The sequence below is a fragment of the Phacochoerus africanus genome, chromosome 13 (assembly GCF_016906955.1).
Source record: "Phacochoerus africanus isolate WHEZ1 chromosome 13, ROS_Pafr_v1, whole genome shotgun sequence".
Lineage (NCBI taxonomy): Eukaryota > Metazoa > Chordata > Mammalia > Artiodactyla > Suidae > Phacochoerus > Phacochoerus africanus.
Genome location: NC_062556.1, coordinates 47,405,759 through 47,431,658, shown reverse-complemented (window position 1 = coordinate 47,431,658; position 25,900 = coordinate 47,405,759). Strand labels below are relative to the sequence as shown.

General features: G+C 42.3%; 1 protein-coding gene across 5 annotated transcripts in view; it reads left to right on the top strand.

Annotated features, from left to right (window-relative positions):
• Window positions 1-25,169, top strand: part of TBC1D4 (TBC1 domain family member 4) — a 214,575-nt gene extending 189,406 nt beyond the window's left edge. For all 5 annotated transcript variants that reach the window (XM_047755696.1, XM_047755694.1, XM_047755695.1 and 2 more), the window contains 6 exons: window positions 3,549-3,707; window positions 6,777-7,021; window positions 11,911-12,070; window positions 16,133-16,302; window positions 21,492-21,668; window positions 24,353-25,169. In XM_047755696.1, the coding sequence (XP_047611652.1) occupies window positions 3,549-3,707; window positions 6,777-7,021; window positions 11,911-12,070; window positions 16,133-16,302; window positions 21,492-21,668; window positions 24,353-24,586 (1,145 nt within the window). In that variant the 3' untranslated portion in view covers window positions 24,587-25,169. The remainder of the gene's footprint in view (window positions 1-3,548; window positions 3,708-6,776; window positions 7,022-11,910; window positions 12,071-16,132; window positions 16,303-21,491; window positions 21,669-24,352) is intronic.
• Window positions 25,170-25,900: the final 731 nt, after the last annotated feature.

The following is a 25,900-nucleotide window of genomic DNA, read 5'->3' as shown; positions in this document are numbered from 1 at the left end:
TTTTTTTTTTTTTTTTAAGCATCACAGATTTGTGTGTGTGTGTGCGCGTGTGTGTGTGTGTGCGTGCGCGCGCGTGCGCAGCTCAGGCATAATTTTTTTTCTTTGTGCTTTGCCTACTGAAAAAAGGAAATTAAGAATTCCCATTGTGGCTCAGCAGGTTAAGACCCCGACATAGTCTGTGAGGATGCAGGTTCAACCCCTGGCCTCGCTCAGTAGTTTAAGGATCCTAAGGATCTGCTCAGGTCACAGATGCGGCTGGGATCTGGTGTTGCTGTGGCATAGGGCTGCAGTGGCAGCTCAGATTCGACCCCTAGCCTGGGAACTTCCATACACTGCAGGTACAGGTGTGAAAAAAGAAGAAAAAAGCCTATGATAATGTGAAACTGTTGCCTAATTGTTTGAATTGAGATTAATTTTATAAGATGCTACATTTACACACTCGATGCATGCTCTTTTTCCTTGAAGATGTGGAAATCCCAAAGATTTCCACAGAAGGCATCATTTGGGAGACAAAATAATGGCTAATAGAATGCATGTGAGATGTAGCTCCCGCCATCCTTTGGTATGACTTTGAAAGATGTCTTAGGGGTGCACATCTTCATATTTCTTACAGCACAGAGTTTGAACTTCTTAGTACTGTGCCCAAGGTCCCGCATGAGCTTTCCTTCCTTCATTCCTCGTCTCACTTGCTCCCTCGCCCTGCCTCGTAGTGCTCCAGAAATGCTAACTCCTCTGGGTCCCAGTGTGGCGCAGGCTGTTTCTTGCATGGATGCTCCCATTCTTTGTACCCTCCTTCTTCCATCCTCTCTGCCTTCTTCCCATTTCCCACCACCCTTTCTTTCCACCTCATCATCTTCTCACTCCTCCTTGGTCCCTCTCTTTCTCTGCCCCTCTCAGGGCCTCCATATAGTCTTCTTCTCAAAGTGATCGTTGCCTCCATTCCCAGCCTGGAGAGTCCTGTTATCCCTCAGCTCTCAGTTCAGATTCCATTTCTTCAGTGTCCTCCCCCACCAAAAAAAAAAAAAAAATTAGTTTTGCTTTATTAGTCTTTCTCTTGGATTCTTTCCCTGTAATGGTGCTTTTCACCATCTGTAATTTTGTATCTGTGTCTAGACCTGTTTAATGTTTTCTCATCCCACCACCACACACCATGCACCTAAGACAGCATCTGGCACAAGTTATTTACTGAGTGAATGCATGAGGCATTTTCCTGAGAATGGATTTATTCATCTTTCAGTGACAGGTATCTTCCATGCCATGCTCTGTGCTCTGCTCCTTGTCAGATGCTCAATAAGTATTTAATTGAAGTGAATATCCTTTTTGTAGAATTGCTATTGGATGGGTGATAAAACAGCCCACTCCTTTTATCAGCAATTCACTTAATGGGCTAATGAAAGTTACCCTCTAAAAATGACCCTTTGCATAAGATCATTCATTTATTCATTCAACAAATGCATAGGTAGCAAGATAAATTCTTGGATTTCGTCATACAGAGAGGAAAGTGCTGTTTTCAAGGAGCTCGCCATCTAAGTGAAGAAACTAGAGAAACAGACAGTATGGTGCTAACTGCAGTCCAGTATGGTGATGCTACAGTATGAGTCACAGAGTAGCTGTAAAGGGAGTACTTACTCCCAGAGATGCTAGGGAGAGGTTCTGCAGAAGATTGACAGTCAGGCTTAAAGATAAATAGGAGTTCCTGTCATGGGTCGGTGGAAACGAATCTGACTAGTAACCATGAGGCTGTGGCTTCGAACCCTGGCCTCGTTCAGTGAATTAAGGATCCTGGATTGCTCTGCGCTGTGGTGTAGGTCCCAGACGAGGCTCGGATCCCGTGTTGCTGTGGCGTAGGCCAGCAGCTGCAGTTCTGATTCGATCTCTAGCCTGGGAACTTCCATGTGTCATGGGTGCGGCCGCCCCCCCCCCAAAAAAAAAGAAAAAAAAAGAAAAATAGAGATACCCTGGGCAATCAACAGGAGGTGCTTAGAATTCCATAGAGGTGACGGTGGGAACCAGAAACTGGAGGCGCAAAAATAACCATAAGCTTCTTAAGGTTATACACTAAGATGCTGAGTGTGTACACACACATACACACACACACACACACACACGCACACACGCACACTTAGTATGGCAGGGAACAGGAGGAAATGGGACAAAAAATGATAGTGGGGAGGTAGATGCTGTGAAGGGCTTTGTAATAATTCCTGTCCCTGAGCCTGAGTTTCTGTGTTTTGCGTGATAGTTCTTTCAGGGCTTGCAAACTGTGGCATTGTATTCCAAATAGCTTAGTACCATTAAACCTCCCTGTAACCAGCTGGAGCTCGGGAACCTATTCCTTATCTAGGCTTTTTGGGCTGAAAACAGTGAAATAAAATTGCCTGCACTGTACAGAATTGCATTCTGTCCCTCCCAGTGCTTTACTTCATGTCTCTTGGCATAAAGAACATAGCTTCAGCATACTTCGAATTGCTCATCTGAGACCCTTTGGTTTTCAAGCACACTGGAGTGAATGCTTCATTATATATGAATAGACCATTGTATATGCTAGATATTTTCTTTTCCAAGGTTGGGTGATACTATGGATCACTACCTTCATATTGTATGTGCCATTTGTATTATTTCATTCTTTCGTGGACCATGGAAGAATGCTATTTCATTCTCTTTTACAAAGTTACTTTTTAGTAACACGTATTTAGACATTAGAATATGAACATTAGCGTTTGTCACCAGCATCAAGCCAAATAAAAAGAGAAAATAAGCAGGAATATTTTTTTTTCCTTTGGCTTTTTTTTTTTTTAAGGGCCGCACCCAGAGCATATGGAAGTTCCCAGGCTAAGGGGTCACATTGGAGCTACAGCTGCCGGCCTACGCCACAGCCACAGTGACGTGGGATCTGAGCTGTGTCTGCGACCTACACCACAGCTCATGGCAACACCGGATCCCTGACCCACTGAGTAAGGCCAGGGATCGAACCTGCATCCTCATGGATACTAGTCGGATTCGTTTCCACTCCACCACAATGGGAACTCCAGGAATGCATTTTAATATTTCGGAATTTAGCCTCCGAAACTAGAGTCCTGCTTCTAAAGTGCCGCTTACTAGCTGAGCAAACTTAGGCAAATTACTTAGCCCCTTTCTGCCTCAGCTTTGCCATCTGTAAAGCATAGATAATAGTAATTGCCTGTCTCATTAGGTTGTTGTCTGAGCACATGTGGGTAGTTTAGGTGCAGTTTCTATAATGACAGAGCTCAAAAGCCAGGCATCCTCAATAAACATTCTATTAGGTTCTCAGTCAGTGGTGGCTGCTGCTCTTGTTAATATTGCCATTATCACCCTCATTATTTGAGGACTTTCCTTTGTGAGACAGTAGCAGCTACAGGATTCAACTTGTCAAAATACGCTTCCGTCACTGCATCGTGTTGTCTGATTGTAGGGTGGGACGGAGGACGGTATAGCTGCCTGTTTTCAAGCATCGCATTAATCAGCTCTGAGGTAGCAACGTCATTCCAGTGTTTTAGACCTTACTTTTGTATCTCTTTGATTTGTAGGTGTTCCCAAAAGTCGGCGAGGAGAAATCTGGCAGTTCCTCGCTTTGCAATATCGTCTGAGACACAGATTGCCTAATAAGCATCAGCCTCCTGACACATCCTACAAAGAGCTTTTAAAGCAGCTCACGGCCCAGCAGCATGCTATTCTAGTGGACTTAGGTATGTCTGCCATATTGCTTATGATTTGCAGAAGTAAACGCTACGTCCTATCTGTTGAGGTTTGGGGTTTTTTTTTAATTTGTTTTTGGTGTTGATCAAGAGGATCTCTTGGTTGCAGGTTGCTGACTGTGTCTGAAATTTCCTAAGGGCAAGGTGGCCTCGTGTCTGGTTGAAGAGACTCTAAATGCCTGAATGTAAATGCCTGAGGTTTTCATCCTCAGACTTGCCCTCTAAAAAGAAAGTCATCTTGTGTTTGAATCATTGTAAAGATCATATTATCGGGTGCTCTCAGCTCCTGTTTTTTGGAACAACTGACCTTTATCATCATTTCAATCAGCGTTGGTCTTGAAATAGGTTAGAAAAGGTTACAAGGCCACCAGAAAATTTAACACAGGTCTACTAAGTCTTCTTGGACAGCTTGCTGAAAACAAACCTTTGAGTGAGCCTTTAAAAAGCAACACGGGGGAGTTTCCATTGTGGCTCCTTGGTTATCCAACCCGACTAGCATCCATGAGGATGTGGGTTCGATTCCTGGCCTCGCTCAGTGGGTTAAGGATCTGGCATTGCTGTGAGCTGTGGTGTAGGTCACAGATGCAGCTCTGATTCCGAGTGGCTGTGGCTGTGGCTGTGGCTGTGCTGTAGGCTGGCTGCTATAGCTCCAATTGGACCCCTAGTCTGGGAACCTCCATATGCCGCCAGTGTGGCCCTAAAAAGACAAAAAAAAAAAAGGCAATGCAGTATGTGGTTATGTTGTGGAAATCATGAATACATTTTTATAGGGTGAAAAAAAAATTAGCTGTCCTAATGTTACATGCATTTCCAGTGCATCATAAAGATGACTTTATGCATCATAAAGTCATCTTTTTAGGTGTAGAATTTCAAATAACTTATGGAAAGTAAAAATGGTGATTTTTAAAAATTACACTGTATCTAATTTTTCTCTAAATTAACATATCTTATTACTTTAAAGTAATTTATTGGATTAAATATTATATATTGACATTGGGTTATTTCATCTGTATCCCCAAAAGTTGGTAAGGTGGCCAAATATGTTATCTGAACCCATTTGGAGAAACAAGGGATTACTGTATATTCAGTCACCTTATATTAAGGTAGGTAAAAATCACTGTCCAAAACCTAGGCTTTTTTTTTTTTCTATTTTTAATTTTAATTAATTAATTTATTTCGCTTTATAGGACCACACCTGTGGCATATGGAAGTTCCCAGGCTAGGGGTCGAATCGGAGCTACAGCTGCTGACCTACACCACAGCCACAGTGGCTCAGGATCCGAGCCGTGTCTTTCTATTTTTTAAAAGTTTTACTGAAATATAGTTGGACCTCTGCTTCTTTTGGATGACAAAGGGCTTTTGTTGGGAAAAGGCCAACTCACTTAATATTTTTCGAGTCCAGTAGAATTGAAAAGGAGAATCTTACAGAGAAACTGAAAACTTCAGTTTTTGCCCTGATTCTGCCATGGAACAGTAGTTTTAGGCAAATTACTTTGTTTCTGAGTTGCAATCCTTTCTCTTAAATGAGGACAGTGAACTAGGCAGTCCCTATGGACCCCTGCAGATCTGTGGTTCTGTGACCAGAAATTGATAATGAGATGTGAAATTGGGGTGTTGCAATTACAGCCAGTTAAGATGCCCTAAAACAGAAGGTGATGAAATCATATTACAGGGAAAGGCTGCTAGGGAAAAAAATGGAGCTAGAATCAATGCCTTGTATAGACAGTATATGTATAGTTTTATTCAGCCAAAAGTTTTGGTGAGAAAATAAAAAGATAATTTAAAAAATTGCTTATTTGACTTTCCTCGTAGCCATCTGTGTTTCCTCAGCGTGTTCGTGTTATTTTCCCCTATCTTCCCCTTCCTTACGCTGCAGAATTCAACTTTTCAGTTCCTGGAAAAATAAAATCACTTTTAAGCATATGTGGTGGAAAACATTTAAAAATCTGGCATGCTTACAAGTTCTAACTGACATGCGTAATCATTTCACAAGGAAGCTAACACCCTGTCATTTTCATGGTGCAAGCAAAGTCCCCTACCACCGTGTACAGCCTAGGTGGTAAAGGTGGCTTTGTTTCAGTGTTGAGTACCAGCTTTTGAGTAACCCTAGACTCATGTTGTCTGTTTGCTGAAGTGTCTCTATGGTAATGTTGTACACAGAACTGAAATCTAGGGTGGAGTTTATTTAAAATCAGCGTGACCCTTCCCTATCCTTGACTTTTTGGATATATTGAAAAAAGAAAAGAGGTAGGTCTACATGACTCCTAGAAGTAGCGTAAGAAGCAGAGAGCCAGGAATATTTGAAAAGGAACTATTTCCTGAATGATAGACTGGATGTACAACAAAACAACCCCTGCAAGGTCCCTCCAGCATCATATTACAAGAAAAGCAGGAAGGAATCTTCTGTGAACGTCTAAGATTTTTCTTTAAATCCTATGATGCCGCCTGTAGAATAATTTTTTTTTTTCCCGCTTTTTAGGGCTGCACCCTAGGGCGTATGGAAATTCCCAGCTAGGGGTCAAATTGGAGCTACAGCTGCCGGCCTACGCCAGAGCCACAGCAACACCGGATCCTTAACCCACTGAGCGAGGCCAGGGATCGAACCCGCATCCTCATGGATCCTAGTTGGGTTCATTAACTGCTGAGCCACGACGGGAACTCCCCCTCCTGTAGAATTCTGATGTCAGTTAGCAGGTGGAGTTTATATGAACTTAGAATTTGCTTTGATTTATAGTCAGAATAAGTTTTATATTCTATTCTTCAGGGAGCTCTCCTGAATATGTCTTTGATTTGTCTGTGGATTTTTTTTTTTTTTTCCTAAAAAGAAGTGCTGGTTAGCATCCAATGTTTGTCCACTGTCATATACGTGGAGGTGGGATGACGGACTGGCAGGTGGGACTTGGGACTGTCTAGAGGGAGACTCTTAGAGGGGTGCTCTAAGCAACTCTCACTGGTTTGGAAAAGAGTATTTGTTTCTTCCTGGAAATCACTCAATTGCAGTTTCACTCTGGTCTCCAAAGCATCAGGACATCTCAAAAATATTGTTCTTTTCTTTTGCAGGGAGGACATTCCCTACCCACCCTTATTTTTCGGCACAGCTCGGGGCAGGGCAGCTGTCTCTCTTTAACCTCTTGAAAGCCTATTCATTGCTGGATAAAGAAGTGGGTTACTGTCAGGGGATCAGCTTTGTGGCCGGAGTCCTGCTTCTGCACATGAGTGAAGAGCAAGCCTTTGAAATGCTAAAGTTCCTCATGTATGACCTGGGCTTCCGCAAGCAGTACCGACCTGACATGATGTCACTACAGGTGAGCGGTACATCTTCACGAGGGACGTGTAACGCTGGGACCAGAAATCTTAGTGGAAGTCCTCTTCTGAATTACGGTTCAGATTTAAAGAAATTGGGACCCATTGTCGTGAAACTTGGAAAAATGTAGAGGCATGTTTTAGCTCATGGTGGGATTTGCAATTTTGCCAAGCTCTAAGTGCATGGCATCCATATGTAGAGTAACTTTTCCATAGTTTCTTTCTTTCTTTCTTTTTTTTTTTGTCTTTTTAGGGCCCCACCCAGGGCCTATGGAGGTTCCCAGGCTAGGGATCAAATTGGAGCTGTCGCTGCTGGCCTACACCACAGCCACAGCAAGGCGGAATCCAGGCCATGTCTGCCACCCACACTGCAGCTCACGGCAATGCCAGATCCTTAACCCAGCGAGCGAGTTCAGGGATCAGACACGTGTCGTCATGGGTACTAGTCGGGTTCGTTAACCACTGAGCCACGATGGAAACTCCCATTTCCGTAGTTTCTGAGGTAGAAGAATAAGCAATTCTAGTGAGTCCTCAAGTCTGTTTCGTAAGTACCTGGAACAAGTATCAAGCCATCTTTGTTCCCTTTTCCTCAACTTGTCAGTCGAAAAGAAGCATAGATATTTTGTTTGAAATATGAAAATCTAATGTTTTATTCTTTTCCTTTGAGTGCATACATAATAGACATCTATATCGTGCTTCTTCTAGAACTTTCCATGCGCTGCTTCTAGAACTTTCCATGTCTCCCCTTCTTCATCTGAATGTCGGACAGGCCCTGGTAGAGGATAAAGTGTTCTGAGTCAGTGGTACTTTTTCAGTCTGCTTTTCTCAGCATGCTCTGAAGAAGCACCGTTAAGCTCTTTTGGTTAAGGAAGGTATCCATTGCCATTGCTATCTTTCACCTATTTCAAACTTTCCCTGTTTACACATTTCTCTTCTCTAGTTTAAACTTCGCTTTCTTTAATGTATTGGTTTCTAACAGAAAGTTAAAATTTTGTCTATAGATAGGATATCTCAAACCATCACTACCTTGCAATTTAAAGCTTTGGGTTGTAAAAATATGCAGGAAGACTTTAAAGAGAAAGATGCCAGGATTCTCCTCCCTTGGCATGAGGGAAGCATGATGCTATGTTACTGTGCGTTAGATAAGAACTAAGTGTTTTTATTGTTATGTTTTTATTTTTTGCCTTTTAGGGCCTCACTCGCGGCATACGGAGGTTCCCAGGCTAGGGGTCGAATCGGAGCTTCATCTGCGACCTACACCACAGCTCAAGGCCACGCCGGATCCTTAACGCACTGAGTGAGGCCAGGGATCGAACCCACATCCGAGTTGGGTTCCTTAAAAGCTTATCCACGAAGGGAACTCCTAAAGTATTTTAAAAATACTTTTAAAATATGCTTTTTTCCTGGTTCCCGATGATCAGTTTTTACACTTAGTTTTTTGGTTACTGATCCTTCGGCAAAAAAGGAGTTTGTTTTCACTTTTTTTTGTCTTTTTTTGTCTTTTTGTTGTTGTAGTTGTTGTTGTTGTTGTTGTTGCTATTTCTTGGGCCGCTCCCACGGCATATGGAGGTTCCCAGGCTAGGGGTTGAAGCGGAGCGGTAGCCGCCGGCCTACGCCAGAGCCACAGCAACGCGGGATCCGAGCCGCGTCTGCAACCTACACCACAGCTCAGGGCAACACCGGATTGTTAACCCACTGAGCAAGGGCAGGGACTGAACCCGCAATCTCATGGTTCCTAGTCGGATTCGTTAACCACTGCGCCACGACGGGAACTCCTGTTTTCACTTTTTGAGTATTACAGTAAGTGGAATTTTCTTGAGAGGATGAGTGGAGGGAAGTGCTCCATTTTTCATTAGTTGTTCAAGATGAAATTTTTGACAGGGAGGCAGGGCTTTGCTCTCAGTGTTGGGTTTCAGCTGAGAGCTCATGTGAAGAGTTCATATGAAGATTAATCACCTGGCTACATAAATCAAGTACAGTGACTCTTGGTTAATAACTATTCATAAGTCCATAAACACCCATGTGAAATAGTGATGACTGTAAAATCTATGAAGGTTTTATTTTTTTACTTTATTTCTAAATAGTTTACTGTATCATATTGGGTAGGAAGCATTGACACCCTTGTAAGGAATTCATCAGCTCTAATTTTTGGAAATAGTAGTTTGGGAATTTGAAAGAATGGAGTGTATCTGTGAGTAGTGTGTTGTCTTGGTTCATAAATAAAAGGATAGATACAGATATTACTTTTAAAATGTGACAGTTTTTCAATTTAAAAATTCCTCATTAGTTTGACATTATAAAATTTGCGTAAATTAAATTTTTATGTTCATTGAATATGACCTGCAATTACCAAGAAATATTTTATGTCTATTATTATGAAAATGAAAATGTACTAAAATCCTCGGGGTCAGCATTTTTCATAGGCCGCAAGATTGGGGATCTTATTCTGGGAGTGTAGAACTTTTTGATCCATAAAGTGAGTTGCAGCACTTTTCCACTTTGAGAGACAAAAGTGTTTTTTTTTTTTTTTTTGGTCTTTTTTTCTTTATAGGGCCGCTCCTGTGGCATATGGAGTTCCCAGGCGAGGGGTTGAATCAGAGCCACAGCCACAGCAAAGCAGGATCCAAGCTGCATCTGCGTCTGTGACCTACACCACAGCTCACGGCAATGCCAGATCCTCAACCCACTGAGCAAAGCCAGGGATCCAACCCGCAACCTCATGGTTCCTAGTCGGATTCTTTTACACTGCGCCACAACGAGAACTCTGACAAAAGTGTTTTTTTATCCAGTAAATGACTTTTGAACATGGAAGTGGCAGAAGGCTTGGCATCACCTGATAGAAGTTCTGATTCCCTGAGTGGGGTGAGCTTGGATACTGTAGGTTGAACACATCAGTTGCCTTATCTGCGAATGAGGGGGGTGGAGGTCTTTTTAAAGATGTCCCAAAATGTTTTGTGTCTGCTGTTTTCTGTGTTAAGTGTAAAACATAATATCTTTTTAAAAAAATGTATTTCATTCAAGTAGAGGTGACTTACAATGTGTTAAATCCTGCTGTATAGCAAAGTGATTCAGTCTGTCTGTTTATCTATCTATCTATCCATCATCTATCTACACATTCTTTTGCATATTTGTTTCCATTATGGTTTCCCAAGTGTTATATCTTTTTATCAGGAGTCTTTGGTTTCTATTTTTTCCCATCTCCCCCCCCCCCACCCTGTTCATCTCCCTTCCTCTAGTTCTATCTCTTCTATCAGAAGATTTTCCGTGTTATCTATAAGGCAGAATGGAAGAAATATTTGTCCTTAGGAAATGGCCTCTTATTATTAAAATTTCCTTTGAAGGAAGACTGAGTTGTGTTTTTGTTTGTCTTTTGCAAAAGAAACTTAATGTAAATATACCTTTCCAGGAAAAATGTTCTTAGCCCCTAGTTTAGAATGGAGGGGAAAAGTAAAGGCCTTTTAAAAAAATTAAACATTGTAGTATTGCTTCTGTCTTATGATCATTGCTGAACCAGAACAGAGTGCTTTTGATGATAGGCTTTCTTTTTATCCTGCTAAATAGACTTCTTTGATTTTTGTGCCCCCAAATTACTAATTCTTCTGTTGAAAGAGCCCAGTATATTTACTTTCTAAATTGTAAATGGCCTAAGTAGAAATACATGATTTCTTTCAACATGACTTCATGAGATTATAATCTCATTTTTAAAACTTTGTTTGACTGCAGCTAAGCTTATTTTATAGTGGTGACTTCCTGTGGCTCTTGAATTCTTTCCTTTGCAGCTTGTGTGGAACCTCAGTTTCCACAGGTGTGTGTTACAGAGATCAAACATCTGCTGTATTGATGTATAGTATTTTGATTTTTAGTTTTGTGCTTTGAAAACAACAGTGGTTGAATTCACAATATAATTGGTTATTTTAAGGTATTTTTATAGAGCTAACTGTGGGTGATACTTTGCTAATGTCTTCTAGAGAAAAAGTTCTGCTGGATTTAGTATATATTTCACACCAAAATGTTAAGCTGATGTGACTGGCCAAGGACCCACTACTCAGCGTGTTACTGTGTAGATAAAAATTTAAATTAAAGCACAATTCATGAATTTGTTTACTATTTGCTACTGCTTTACTTTTGGCCACCACAGACAGGAGTTTAAGCTTTACGACAAACTGTTGTCTTCATAACTTCTTTTTTTTTTTTTTTGAAATATAAGTAATCAACTCAGTAGCCAAATGAAATAATTTCTTCTTTCAATACTAGAAACATTCCGACTTCATTTCTTGCCTTAATCTCTTTTCTCAAGGAAAATATGCTGCTGGAGTACCTTGGGTGTTAGAAATCACAGCTCAAGCTTCTGGCTCCATAACCTTCTAAGCCTGGCAGTTCCTAGCCATGCAGATTGCCTGTGGGTCTAAGCCAGAGTTCGGTCATAAATTTGATGCCCAGCCCAGCAAAGAGAAACAAACTTTGTTTCTGAACTGGATGTGGTAGATTCTTTAAAATGGAAGCTTTTCTGGAATGGGTCTGAAATTAGAATGGACCTTCCGTGAAAGTCCTGAGCTAGGACAGTTCTGCTTAAATTCCAAAAGCAATGCCTCCCTACAGGAGGAAAAATGACCACTTCTGTATATCTGTGGTGATGCCAAAAAGAGACATGGTAGAGAAACACGATCCATGGTCATAGATGGACTTACAGTGACCCGCTTTATGACCTCAGTTAAATGAACTTGGGTTTGTCAGCTTTCACATAATAATAATATAAAGCAATACTCTTTTTATTTCTGTAACATACATGAATTTGTTATTAAATATTAGTAATGAAATTAAAGCTAGTATATGTTATGTACACTTAGATAAATGCATAATATTTTATTTTTCTTCTCCAAATTTACTTTAGATTCAGATGTACCAGCTGTCCAGGCTCCTTCATGACTATCACAGAGCTCTCTACAATCATCTTGAAGAAAATGAAATCAGCCCCAGTCTTTATGCTGCCCCCTGGTTCCTGACATTGTTTGCCTCTCAGTTTCCATTAGGATTTGTAGCCAGAGTTTTTGGTAAGAGACGCTGATAATCCAATGGGACAGTGGTATTTATTCTGGGGGATAGGCTTCTAGCCATAACGCTGCTCCAGTGGTTTTGTTGGGAGTTACACAGAATAGCACATTGCTTGTGGCATTTAATAAATATGCCTGGTTCCATTCTGAGAGTAATTTGAAACCATATTGGGCTTCGATAAAATTGAAATTAAAAGGGAAAGAAGGAGTTCCCGTCGTGGCGCAGTGGTTAACGAATCCGACTAGGAACCATGAGGTCTTGGGTTCGATCCCTGCCCTTGCTCAGTGGGTTAAGGACCCGGTGTTGCTGTGAACTGTGGTGTAGGTCACAGATGCGGCTCAGATCCCGAGTTGCTGTGGCTCTGGCATAGGCTGGTGGCTGCAGCTCCGATTCGACCCCTAGCCTGGGAGCCTCCATATGCTGCAGGAGCAGCCCTAGGAAAGGCAAAAAACCCCAAAAGATAAATAAATAAATAAAAGAAGAATCGAGCTCCCATATTTGAGTAAGCTGCAATGGTGCTCTTATTTTCATTTATACCTACAAATCAGAGTATAATTTTTTTTTTTGTCTTTTTAGGGCCACACCCACAGCATACGGAGGTTCCCAGGGGTCCAATTGGAGCTGGAGCTGCCGGCCTACACCACAGCCACAGCAACTCGGGATCCGAGCCGCGTCTGCGACTTCCACCACAGCTCATTTCAGTGCTGGATCCTTAACCCACTGAGCAAGGCCAGGGATCGAACCTGCGTCCTCATGGATAATAGTCAGATTCATTTCTGCTGAGCCACAACGTGAGCTCCAGAGTATAATTTTTTAAAAATCTGAATTAAGGACTTCCTCTGTATATTTTTTTAGATTTTTATACACATCTTTCCAACTTTTTTTCCCCCCATTGTCCTCTTCACCCTGGATTCAAAACACAGAGAAGCATGTTCTTTGAGTGTGTCAATGAAAGTACCTATGTCAGTGTTGTCTCTAGTGGCTTTTTTTCCCCCAATGGCCTCACCTGCAGCATATGGACATTCCTGGCCGGGGATTGAATCTGAGCCACAGCGCAGCCTGCACTGTGGCAACTCCCGATCCCTTAACCCACTGCACCAGGCCGAGGATCAGACCTGTGCTTCTTTAGCAATCCGAATCACTGCTGCAGTTGGAGTCTTTACCTTTTGTGCCACAGCAGGAACTCTTCTAATGGAATTTCTTTCCCTTTTTTTTTTTTTCTGCTTTTTAGGGCTGTGCTCGTGGCATATGCAGGTTCCCAGGCTAGGGATCAAATCTGAGCTACAGTTGCTGGCCTGCACTACAGCCACAGCAACTCGGGATCCGAGCTGCCTCTGCGACCTACACCCCAGCTCATGGCAATGCCAGATCCTTAACCCACTGAGCAAGGCCAGGGATCGAACCCACATCCTCATGGATCCTAGTCATGTTCATTAACCACTGAGCCACAAAGGGAACTCCCTGGCATTTCTTAATAAGCCATTTTGATTTCACAAGGTAACTGAAATTCCCGTTAGGCTTCATGCCAGGGTGGTGTTGGTGCCCATCTCTAAGACTGGGTGGCTCAGGGAAAAGCTCTGGGCACCGGGGGTCCAGCCTGGGGTCAGTTATTGAGTTGCTGCCTTGGTCCACAGTGTTAAGAACAAGGAATGAAAAGAAAGTGGGACATGGTTTTGCTCCCTTATGGGAACACGAGTTTTTAGTTAGGTTTGTCTAAATCCATTATTTAAAAAGCAAAAGTTATTATTATTTTTTTAAAACCAGCTCTTTACCAGAGATTTGTTCTAATGTTTAGGCCTTAATGATCTCAGAAAGGGCTTCCTTTCTGAGCTTTTATGTTCTACTCATCTATCTTGTATCCATGGTGAAAGTCATCCATATTTATAACTGCGCTTTTGCTAAGTTAGAGCTTTTGGTGGATGTGTAAGTATTGCCCTGATTGTAGGGCATTTCCAGCATTAGCAAAAAAATGAAATACAGCGGAGTACAGGGAAACCGTCAGAGAGAATTACAATCATAGGGAAAAATGTTGTTTGGGGAAACTTCAAGTTTGAATAATCTATACATCATATGTATACACATACCAGATTACAGTATATGATATCTTTCTTAGTGGAGGCTGTGGTTTTAAGAGTTAAACATTGCATTAGTAATAATACAGTCTATAGGCAAAGTGTGCAAAAGAGTAAAACCAAGATGCACAAAATGAAATGTTTACCAGATTTCTCTTTATTGCATATATATACACCATTGCTTTTCTCCAGAGAGGTTTTCTTTGGAGGTTGGGTTCCCATTTTGGGGTCTTCTACAAATCCTTTCATTTATAGATTTTCTTCTCAGAAAAAATAGCTTCTGTAATCACAGTGACGTTTAGGGTATTTCTCTTTGACTTATCCTTGGAAGCTTGATATCAGAATTCTCTGATATCAGATATCAGAATTTGGAAACAAATCTCTGCAGTTGTCTGTTTTTTTTGGCTCAGAGAATATGAATGATTCTATCAGCTCTACAGTAGCTGCTCCTTTTCTTAGAATGTGGTGAAAAATAGAGACTGTCAGGAAAGGGAGAGATGCAGGAGTAAGAATGACCATGTTTGAAGTAATCGTTTCCTGGGTCCCACTGCGTATGGAGGTTCCCAGGCTAGGGGTTGAACTGGAGCTGTAGCTGCTGGCCTGTGCTGCAGCCACGGCCACACCATACCCAAGCTGTGTGGTTTGACCTACACCACCAGCTCACGGCAACGCCGGATCCTTAACCCACTGAGCGAGGCCAGAGCGTGAACCTCCGTCCTCATGGATGCTAGTCAGATTCATTTCCACTGAGCCATGGCAGGAACTCCTGGTTCCCTCTTTCTGACTGCTCCCTGTTGTTTATTATTGATTGCAGAGGGCCTGGATGGAGAGGAACGCTCATAGTTTGGGGTTAAGAGATGCAGACTATTGCCTTTGGAATGGATTAGCAATGAGATCCTGCTGTGTAGCTCTGGGAACTATGTCTAGTCATTTATGATGGAGCGTGATAATGTGAGAAAAAAGAATGTTTGCATGTATGTGTATCTGGGTCACCATGCTGTACAGTAGAAAAAAATATATTGGGAAAATAAAAAATATAAAAGCTTTAGATCTTGAAAACAAAAACAAAACAAAAGTATTTAGAACGTTTCAAAACTATTGCATGTTGTATTTGTTAGGAAACAGAGAGTTCAGAGTTAGGGTAGCTTTTCTTTTTTACTTCTGATTTAGGTTATATATTGGCTTTGATTTTCCTTTTAAAGTTTTTTTAAAAAAATTCCTGCTCTAGTGCAGATTTAATTACTTTATTAACTGGTTCATTTACTATTTTATTATTGTCATGAGAGTTTAAACAGCCCTAATTGGTCGTGTTGATTTGCTTTGGTATTTCCCTTGTGAAGAAAAATCTAAACATGAGTTGAATAAGTATTTTTGAGCAATACCTAGTCTCCATTAAATTTGCCACTAAAAATTAAAAATTCATGGGCAGATATATATAACATCTTTTTCTTTTTACCCTGGCCTTATCTGAGATTCCTAAATAAGTGAGAAGAATATTTAAACATGTTTATTCTGGTCATCTTAGTATTTCTTCAAATCTCTGTGATCTTGACCAGTTTTTGTTTTGTTTTGTTTTGTTTTTTATCTTTTGTCTTTTTAAGGCCGCACCTGTGGCATATGGAGGTCCCCAGGCTAGGGGTCTAATTGGAGCTGTAGCTGCCAGCCTACACCAGAGCCACAGCAACGCCAGATCCGAGCCTCGTCTGCAACCTACGCCACAGCTCATGGCCACACCAGATCCTTAACCCACTGAGCGAGGCCAGGGATCGAACTCGCAACCTCATGGTTCCTATTCAGATTCATTTCTGCTGCGCCACAGCGGGAACTCCTTGACCAGTTTTCTTTTGTAAAATATTCTGAGGTTCTGTTGCAGTAATTAAAACAACAGCCACAAAAGAAAACCACACAAAAAACCATTTGCATAAGGAGGACACTTTTGCAATAGTGTATGCATAATTTTGATCATGACAATTATATCTCTTTTTTCAGATATTATTTTTCTCCAGGGAACTGAAGTTATATTTAAGGTCGCCCTCAGCCTGCTGAGTAACCAAGAGACACTCATAATGGAATGTGAAAACTTTGAAAATATTGTCGAATTCCTTAAAAACACGCTACCTGATATGAATACATCTGAAATGGAGAAAATTATCACCCAGGTATGGTTTAAATGGTTTAAGTGGTAATAATAAGGGATAAGATTATACAGCAATTTCTGGTTTTGTTTGTTTGTTCGTCTTTGTTTTTTAGGGCCGCATCCCCAGCATATGGAGATTCCCAGGCTAGGGGTTGAATCAGAGCTGCAGCTGCCGGCCTACACCACAGCCACAGCGACGCCAGATCCGAACCATATCTGTGACCCACACCACAGCTCATGGCAATGCCGGTTCCTTAAAACACTAAGCAAGGCCAGGGATCGAACCCGAAACCTTGGTTCCTAGTCGGATTTGTTTCCGCTTTGCCACAATGGCAAGTCCCTATAGCAGTTTCTCTACTAATTATATATATTAAAATGTTTTAGCATAAAGATGTAGTTTTGCCTGACAGTTTTTTTCCTATTGATCATGTGTGTATATATCAATAATATAATAATTATTATTATTATTGTTTTGCTTTTTAGGGCTGCACCCACAGCATTTGGAAGTTCCCAGGCTAGGGGTTGAGTCGGAGCTACAGCTGCTTGGCTTATATCACAGCCACAGCCATGCAGGATCCGAGCAGTGTCTGTGACCTACACCAAAGCGCATGGCAATGCCAGATCCTTAACCCACTGAGTGAAGCCAAGGATTGAACCCACAACCTCATGGATATCAGTCGGGTTCATTTCTGCTGACCCACAACGGGAACTCCTGATCAGATAAGTTTTACTTAGAAATGAGATTGTTGTGCCATTTCTCCATTCCGACATTGCCTGGAGGCTGTGCACAGGCAAAGGGATTCAGTGCATCCTCAGTTTTTCAGGCATCTTCCAATTTAGGCCAATGGTAAGACCAAAGATAGAACTGGCAGAGTTAGGAAGACCCAATACATAAACAAACTGAGACTCACTTACCTTTGTAATATTGTTAATTCTGTTGTAAAATGTATAAGGAGTACACATGATAAGATCACAGACTTTGCAATTAGACAGTCTTGGGTTTCCATCAACATCCAGCTATTTTATTAGTTGTTTGGCTTGCACCCATCACCTAACCTTTCAAACCCTAGTGTTCTCACCTCCAAGAGACTTTGCGAGGCTTACATGAGACCTTACATGATGTGTCAGTCAGGGTCTCTTGCTGAAAACAGTCTACCTCCAGTGATTCAAAGGAAGGTACCATTTACACGGGTGTGGGCAATTAAAGAACCAGATACAGGTGTCCAGGTGCCCAGGAACTAGTGCCAGAGGGAGACTCTTTATCCTTGCGGTGCTGCGTTCGGAAAAGGAGGATATAATAGTGTCACCAGGCCCAGTGAGAGGTGGCTGTGCTCTTGGTGAGCCAGACATGGAAGGAGCACAGAAGAAGCACCCAGCTGCTTTCTTTGCCCCTTTTGATCTCCTGATGGACTTTCCCATGGGTGGTACCAGCAAGACGGCAGCAGGAAGGAAAGTGTGGGGAGTGCAGTCACAGGGGTCCACCTCCCAGGGTACAGGGAATGGATGAGGGCAGAGAATGGACCTGGGAAGCACCTGGAGAGTAATCAGCACATCGTGTGTCTAGTCCCAAGCTCTTCATAGGGACCAGGTAAGTGGTAGTTATGTATTGTCATTTGACATAAAAGGACATGAACAAATTTAAGAACACATTTGTAGAGAAAGCAGTCACGACTTGTGAGTCTTGATAAAATTGACCGCTTTTAGAGGCACGTGGGGTAGCAGATAAAAAGACAGAGTTTAGAGCAATAGAAAGGGAGTTTGAGTTTGCGCTGGGGTCCAGCTATTCACTAGCCGAGTGACTTTGGGCAAGTTACAACCTCTCTGGGTCTCAACTCCCACCCTTACAAAGTGGGAATAATGTATTGCTTTTAGGAGCAAATATAACTCAGTAGAAGGATTTTGTACACTCTAATTCACTCTATATGAAGAACTCATATTATCATAGATAAATTTTTCTGTCCACTACATTGAAATGAAATCCCAAGCAGAATGTTCTGTAAATGTCCCCGAGCAGTTTTTCTTTGTTACAGTGCTTTGGGAACTGAAAAAGATGGCCTTTGTTTACATATTCAGTTGTTTACTGATTCTTCAGAAGTACCTTCTTGGCTGGCAAGCAGTCAGAGATTGTGCTCTTAGAGAGAGATGGTTACCTGATTTAAAATCGGATCGCCTCTCTACTAAAACTATTGAGGGGGAGTTCCCATTGTGGCTCTGCAGTAACAAACCCGACTAGTATCCATGAGGACTCAGGTTCCATCCCTGGCCTCACTCAGGGGGTTAAGGATTTGGCATTGCCATGAGCTGTGGTGTAGGTCGCAGACACAGCTTGGATCCCGTGTTGCTGTGGCTGCAACTCTGATTCGACTCCTAGCCTGGGAATATCCATATGCCATGAGTGCGGCCCTAGAAAAAAGATAAAATAAATAAATAAATAAATTTAAAAAAACTAATGAGGGAATTGCCTAGCTTTAGAGAGTATAACAAAGAGTAATGGATGGAATTGATAGGCGGGTATATATAGCCTTGAAATTGGAGATAATTTGCTGACAAATAGAGTTGATTAACTATGGAATGAACTGTTAATTTTAAAGGAGACTTTGATGAGTTATTTATGGCCGCTGTAAAAAACTCAAGTAGGAGTTCCCATCGTGGCTCAGTGGTTAATGAATCCGACTAGGAACCATGAGGTTGCTGGTTTGATCCCTGGCCTTGCTTAGTGGGTTAAGGATCCAGCGTTGCTGTGAGCTCTGGCGTAGGTTGCAGACACGGCTCGGATCCCACGTTGCTGTGGCTGTGGCATAGGCCAGCGGCTACAGCTCTGATTCGACCTCTAGCCTGGGAACCTCTATATGCCGAAGGAGAGGCCCAAGAAATGGCAAAAAGACAAAAACCAACAAAACAAAACAAAAACTCAAGTAATGCTGAATAGCATAAATAAGAAAGTAAAAGTAACTACAAATCTCCACATTTTGAGATTTAAAACCTTGTAAACCTCCTTTTTTATTTTTCTTGGCTGCCCTATGGCACATGGATCAGATCTGAGCCATAGTTGCCACCTAAGCTGCAATTGCAGCAACACTGGATCTTTAACCCACTGGGCCCGATCAGGGATCGAACCTGCATTCCCATGGATCCCATTGTGCCACAGCAGGAACTCCCTAAACATCCTTTTACAACCTCTAATTATATACACATATAAATATGTATCCAGTTTTACTTTTATGTATCCAGTGATATCACACTCTACCTGCTATTGGGTAGCTTGATTTTTTATTAAAATAGTTGGACAACACTGGCCATTTTCCTATAAGTATAGATCCAGGCCGTCATTTTTAATGGTTATATAGTAGTCCATTGTGTTCATACCCACTGGGTAGAGGAAAATGACGCTTGCTTGAGAGGAATAACCAGATTGAGAAATATCATATAAATTTGAAGATTTGCATATCTTTAATAGGAGTAGGGTAAGCAAGCAAATGAGGTGTTTATAGTTTCTTTTCTCCCTACAGTGTTAGTGTAAATACTAGGCTTAAATGGCAGTGCTGCCTTGTGAGCTTAAACCAAGGAGGGTTTTTTGCTCCTCTAAACAATACTTTTCTTTGGAAAACAAGCCCTATGAATAAGTTGGATCCCACCAAGTTGGATCAGTTTAGCATACTAATTTCTAGAGGCCTTGGGGACAGAAGCTACAGGGGACAGAAGGTTTAAAAAGTAGATCCCAGATCAAAGTTGCCTGAATGAGCATTTTCTTTTAAACATCAAGGTATACCTCTGAACATTTCAATGACAAACAATTTGGTCTGCTGAACAACCCACTGGACAGCTAAACACTTCAGACCACAAAGTTAACATTAGGTTATGTACATCTTACAACAAATGCTGCTTCATTCTGTTAAAATAAGCTAACCTGGTGGAGTTCCCATCATAGCGCAGTGGAAACGAATCCGACTAGGAACCACGAGGTTTCGGGTTCGATCCCTGGCTTCGCTCAGTGGGTTAAGCATCGGGCGTTGCCATGACCTCTGGTGTAGGTTGCAGATGCGGCTCAGATCTGGCATTGCTGTGCCTGTGGCGTAGGCTGGCAGCTGTAGCTCCGATTAGACCCCTAGCCTGGGAACTTCCATATACTGCAGGTGCGGCCCTAAAAAGCAAAAAACAAAAACAAAAAGCAAACAAACAAAAAAAAACCTGACATGAGATTAGAAAGGAAAAAAGAACTCTGCTTTAGTGCCTAAAATATCACAGTATCACACTTAGTAGCAAGGAGTCTTATCTTCCTCTTAAGTAGTTGTCATGCCATTCAGATCTTTAAATGTTAGCAAAAAATAAAGACATACTTGAAAATATATTATCAGAGGGAATGAATGGAGAGAGAAGTTAGCTGTCCTCTAACTTCTAAGCAAATTGTTTTCCCATTTGGTGGCAATCGGAGGGCAGAGGCAGCCTCGACTAAACCCCACAGCTGTGGACAGGGCTCTGGGTGTGCAATTTTAAGGATCCTATGTATATCTATGGTGCGGTATGTTAATGACGGATTAGCAAAAGGATGAAAATATTTATTATAAGACCTCTCTGCCTCGTGGACAAATAACTAGAAGGACTTTTGGTCTCATTGTTATAGAGCTATCCTATGCAATTTTGCTTTTAATCAGAAAATATGATCTCTAACTCAGATAAGAGTTACTCAGTAACTAATGTTGCTTGTCTGGTATGCTACATTTGGGGAGATAGTTACTAGATTATGTACATCTGGGTTGAAAAACATTTGAACATTAACTTTTTTATAGGAGTTCCTGTCGTGGCTCAGTGGTTAGCAAATCCGACTAGGAACCATGAGGTTGCGGGTTCAATCCCTGGCCTTGCTCGGTGGGTTAAGAATCCAGCATTGCCGTGAGCTGTGGTGTAGGCCGGCAGCTGCAGCTCAGATTCAACCCCTAGCCTGGGAACCCCCATATGCTGTGGAAGCGGCCCTAGAATTGGCAAAAAGACAACAAAACAAAACACTTTTTTTCTAGTGTCTTGGCCTCTTGAGAATGTTTCATTCATTTCATTGTCCTTATATGACAGTCACATTTGCTCTTCTTCCTTTTAGTGTGCTGTCCTCTTCCTCATTAGTAAGTATTTGGAAATCTACATGAAGTACCCGGATGCAGAGCCTGTATCTTGTGTCCATTCTGAAGGTCAGGCTAACCCGTGGTGTTTTCATGGCAGGTTTTCGAGATGGACATTTCTAAACAGTTACACGCCTATGAGGTGGAGTATCATGTGCTGCAGGATGAACTCCAGGAATCTTTATATGCCTCTGAGGAGAGTGAGCCCATGGAGAAGCTGGAGAGGGCCAATAGCCAACTGAAAAGACAGAACATGGATCTCCTAGAAAAATTACAGGTACAGGGATAACGATGTGACCAAAAAAGCACTGGGATGCCTCCTGTCTACACAGAGTCACCCCAGGAAGGCTCGAGCTGTGACATGCATGGAGCGGTTGCTGACTGTGGGCCTGTATTATCAGTCTGTGTCCGAGGGCTCTGGGGGCTGCAAAGGCACATAGCAAAGTAAATTTCAGTTGGGAGGGAAGGCGTACTCTTATAAAATCATGACATGGCAACTCAAAGCAGAATCTGGTTCAGTACTTATTGGATGTTGTGCCACACTTGGTTCAAGTTAAAGGGAAGAGGGATTTGACTGTAGGAAATTGGGAAATCTCTGGGGGGCTTGGAGCTTGAGCTGGTCTCCAAAGGGGTCGGTGGGAGAAATGAGTGAGGAGTTGGGGGGGGGGGGTGTAAATCAGGAGGATATGACAGCGCAGCAGAGGGAGCTTAACAGCTTAAGACTTCATTTGTGGGGAGGAGGTGGGATAAACATGATGGAGGCAGTTAAAGAACATGGCTTTAATGATGTTGGAAGGGAGATCTCTGAATGTGTTTGAACCATAGTGTAGAAAGATCAGTCTGGAAACCTTGATGAGGACAGACGAGAATGGGGAGAGAAGGTAGGGAGACCCGCTAGCAATTATTCGTAGAAATCTGACTGGGGGGAGTTCCGTCATGGCTCAGCAGAAACAAACCTGCCTAGTATCCATGAGGATGCAGGTTCGATCCCTGGTCTCACTCGTTGGGTTAAGGATCTGGCGTTGCCGTGAGCTGTGGTGCAGGTCGCAGACACGGCTTGGATCCTGTGTTGCTGTGGCTGTGGTGTCGGCCAGCAGCTCCAGCTCTGATTGGACCCCTAGCCTGGGAACCTCCATATGCCGCAGGTGCAGCCCTAGAAAGACAGACAAAATCCGATTGGGGATTGAGAACTGTCTAGAGTAAAGCTCATAGAAATGGAAAGAAAAGGAGACGTTTTTGAAAGAATTGAGTAAAAGCCGGTGTCGTATCATCTCTGCCATCAAGGAGTTTATAGTTATTTCAGGATATAAAATAGTATCTCTGTTGATCAGTGCACAATTACAAATGTGAGAAGTGATTTAGTATAAACTAATATTGAGCATCTGCAGTCTGTATGAAGTGTGCTGTATATCCGAGCCCTGAGGGGTGGGGCTACTGTGATCAGAGGAGGAGGAGGTGAGAAAGTGAACCTTCTGGGGAGTCGGGGGCCAGGCTGGATGGGGGGGAGACCAGTTCTGAGTTAGAGCTTAAGTGCCTAAGGGCTCCTTGGTTTCTGCTTTCGCCCTTCCCCCAAACCGCACAAACCGGAAACCATAAAACTCTGCTTCCATGTGTGGTGAGCCCTCCAACAAGCACTAGGAGAGAAATAGTTTCGAAATGAGGGACTTCTCATTGCCCCCCAAGAAGGAACACTTGCTTCCTTCACTTCATCTCCATTAGCTCTGGCCCATAGAAAATTTTATGCTTTTTTTCTATTCAAAAAAAGAGCCAAGGAGTTCCCATCATGGCTCAGTGGTTAACGAATCCGACTAGGAACCATGAGGTTGTGGGTTCGATGCCTGACCTTGCTTAGTTGGTTAAGGATCTGGCGTTGCCGTGAGCTGTGGTGTAGGTCAAAGACGCAGCTTGGATCCCGCGTTGTGGCTGTGGCATCGGCTGGTGGCTACAGCTCCAAATAGACACCTAGCCTGGGAACCTTCATGTGCCAATGGAGCGGCCCTAGAAAAGACAAAAAGACAAAAAGACAAGAAAAAAAAAAAAGAGCCAACATTCTATTTTCAGAAAGAAAAGTAAACAATTGGGGTAGTATTCCTCATTACTAGGATGTTTCAATGGTGATTAATTGACTACTCATTTGGAAAAGTGGATTTGTACCTGCTTTATATTGTAATGATTTTTATTAATGGTTACAAACTTTTTCTGTGACAGTTCAAAGCTGTCATCATCTCTGGGTTCCCAACAACCTTAAAAACTGATAGGACCTCAAGTATGTGTTGAGAAAACTCCCGCTGTTTCTAGTCAGAGGGCAAAAAAAGCTTCTTTTAGAACCTCAAGCCGTGTTAGGAATCTCCTGTTTCTCTGTCAGATTTCACTCACAACAGGAGAAGATCAGTGTGTGGAGTGAGAACCCTTCCCACTGTGGGAAGGTTTTAATATTTTAATATTAAAGGTTTTAATATTGCATTTTTTTGTGTCTTTAGTATTTGTTTAGTATCCTAGTTATACTTTTGAGAAACCTAAAAAATCTCCATTTCATGGAAAGTTTTGGAGTTATTGCTTCATATGCTATTTTTATTTATTTATTTGCTTATTTATTGCTTTTTAGGGTTGCCCCAGCGGCATATGGAGGTTCCCAGGCTAGGGGTTGAATCTGAGCTGCAGCTGCCGGCCTACACCACAGCCACAGCAACGTGGGATCCGAGCCACGTCTGCGACCTACATCACAGCTCAGGACAACGCCAGATCCTTAACCCACTGATTGAGGCTAGGGATTGAACCCACAACCTCATGGTTCCTAGTCGGATTCATTTCTGCTGCACCATGATGGGAACTCCTTCATATGCTATTTTATTAAGTAATAGGACATGACTAGTTAATACACGTAAGGTCTGGCCGCTGCTATGATGAACCAAACTCTTCAAATTTTTGATTTGGAGGATTTTGTTTTTCCGCTCCAAACAGATAGCTCATGCTAAAATCCAAACCTTGGAATCCAACCTGGAAAATCTTTTAACCCGAGAGACCAAAATGAAGTCATTGATCCGGACGCTGGAACAAGAGAAAACGGCTTATCAAAAGGCAGTGGAGCACATCCGGAAGCTGCTGCCGCCAGATGCTCTGGCCAGTTTTGACCCGCTGCTGAGAGACTTGAACTGCAACCCTAACAACAAAGCCAAGATCGGAAACAAGCCATGAACGGAGGCAGGCTGCCGGGGCAGGAAGTGCCCCGAGGATGCGAGGATGCAGGATGCGTCAGTTAGGAGGAGGCTGCATGCTCCTGGCCCATCGCTGGACACCGGAGCTGACAGAACCACCAAATCGGGTCTGAGCCCAGATTGGAGTGGTAGCCCTCGCTCTCCTTAGACCATGCCAGTTCTATGCCATTGTACGTAAGCAGACTGTTTTTTGCTGTCCATGTTGACTATGTACATACATATATATAATGGACCTAAAGAGTTCTTGCTTTCTGAAAAAAAGGAGTAGATGTATATTTAGGGCAACTTTTTTAAAAAATCAAAACTTCATGAAATCCACATCAAAGGGAAGCTAAAGTGAAATTCCCTTGGACACATGTGAAATCATTTTGTCTTTGTAGTGAAACAAAGCTAGAACATCTTTGTATATTGACATATACTTGAAAAAAATGAATGTATTTTTTTCTCCAAAGAACAGCATGTTTCACTCAGTGGTGGGGAGGTTAAAAACTTTTGGGTAGCTTTATGTGGACCTGTCTTAAAATCTACTGACAATATATATAATATATATATATGGAAAATGACTGATTGCCAGTCAGGCTCCTATGGGTTTTTCAGGAAAGTGGGGGCCTTCCCCCTGCTGCCTGCTTTGTGCCAATGGGCATGTTGCATCTACATGCATTTTGAGTCTGGTCAAGCATTACTTTAGGTGTGTGCAAGGAGAAAGCAAGACTGTGGCTGAGTTGGCCCACCCAGCTCAAGGTGAAAGAGAATGTTACTAACTTCCTAGCAAATCAGACCAGCATTATTACTTAAAGTAAAAATATCAGTCCTCAAAAATTTAATTTTGGAGAGTTCCCGTTGTGGCTTAGTAGATGAAGAACCTGACATAGTGTCTACGAGGATGCCCAGCAAGGCGGGATCCAAGCTGCGTCTGTGACCTATACCACAGCTCACAGCGACGCTGGATCCTTAACCCACTGAGCGAGGCCCAGGGATGGAAGCTGTATCCTCATGGATATGAGTCAGTTGCATTAGCTGCTGAGCCACAATGGGAACTCCTAACTCTCTACCTTTTATTTAAATTACTCCTACAGTTGTGAATGCACTCCCTTTTATTTGGTGCCACAGTTGGTGACAGGGATTTGCCATTTCCCACCAAAATGTGGGAGCTCTTACTTAGATCTCACTACCTTAAATGAAGAATAAGGAAATGCAATTATGATTGGTTTTCTAAAGATGATGTTACTATGGTGAGAATCTTTTTTTTTTTTTTAATGCCAGTTAGAGGTCTGATAAGCTCACATCTTCCCCT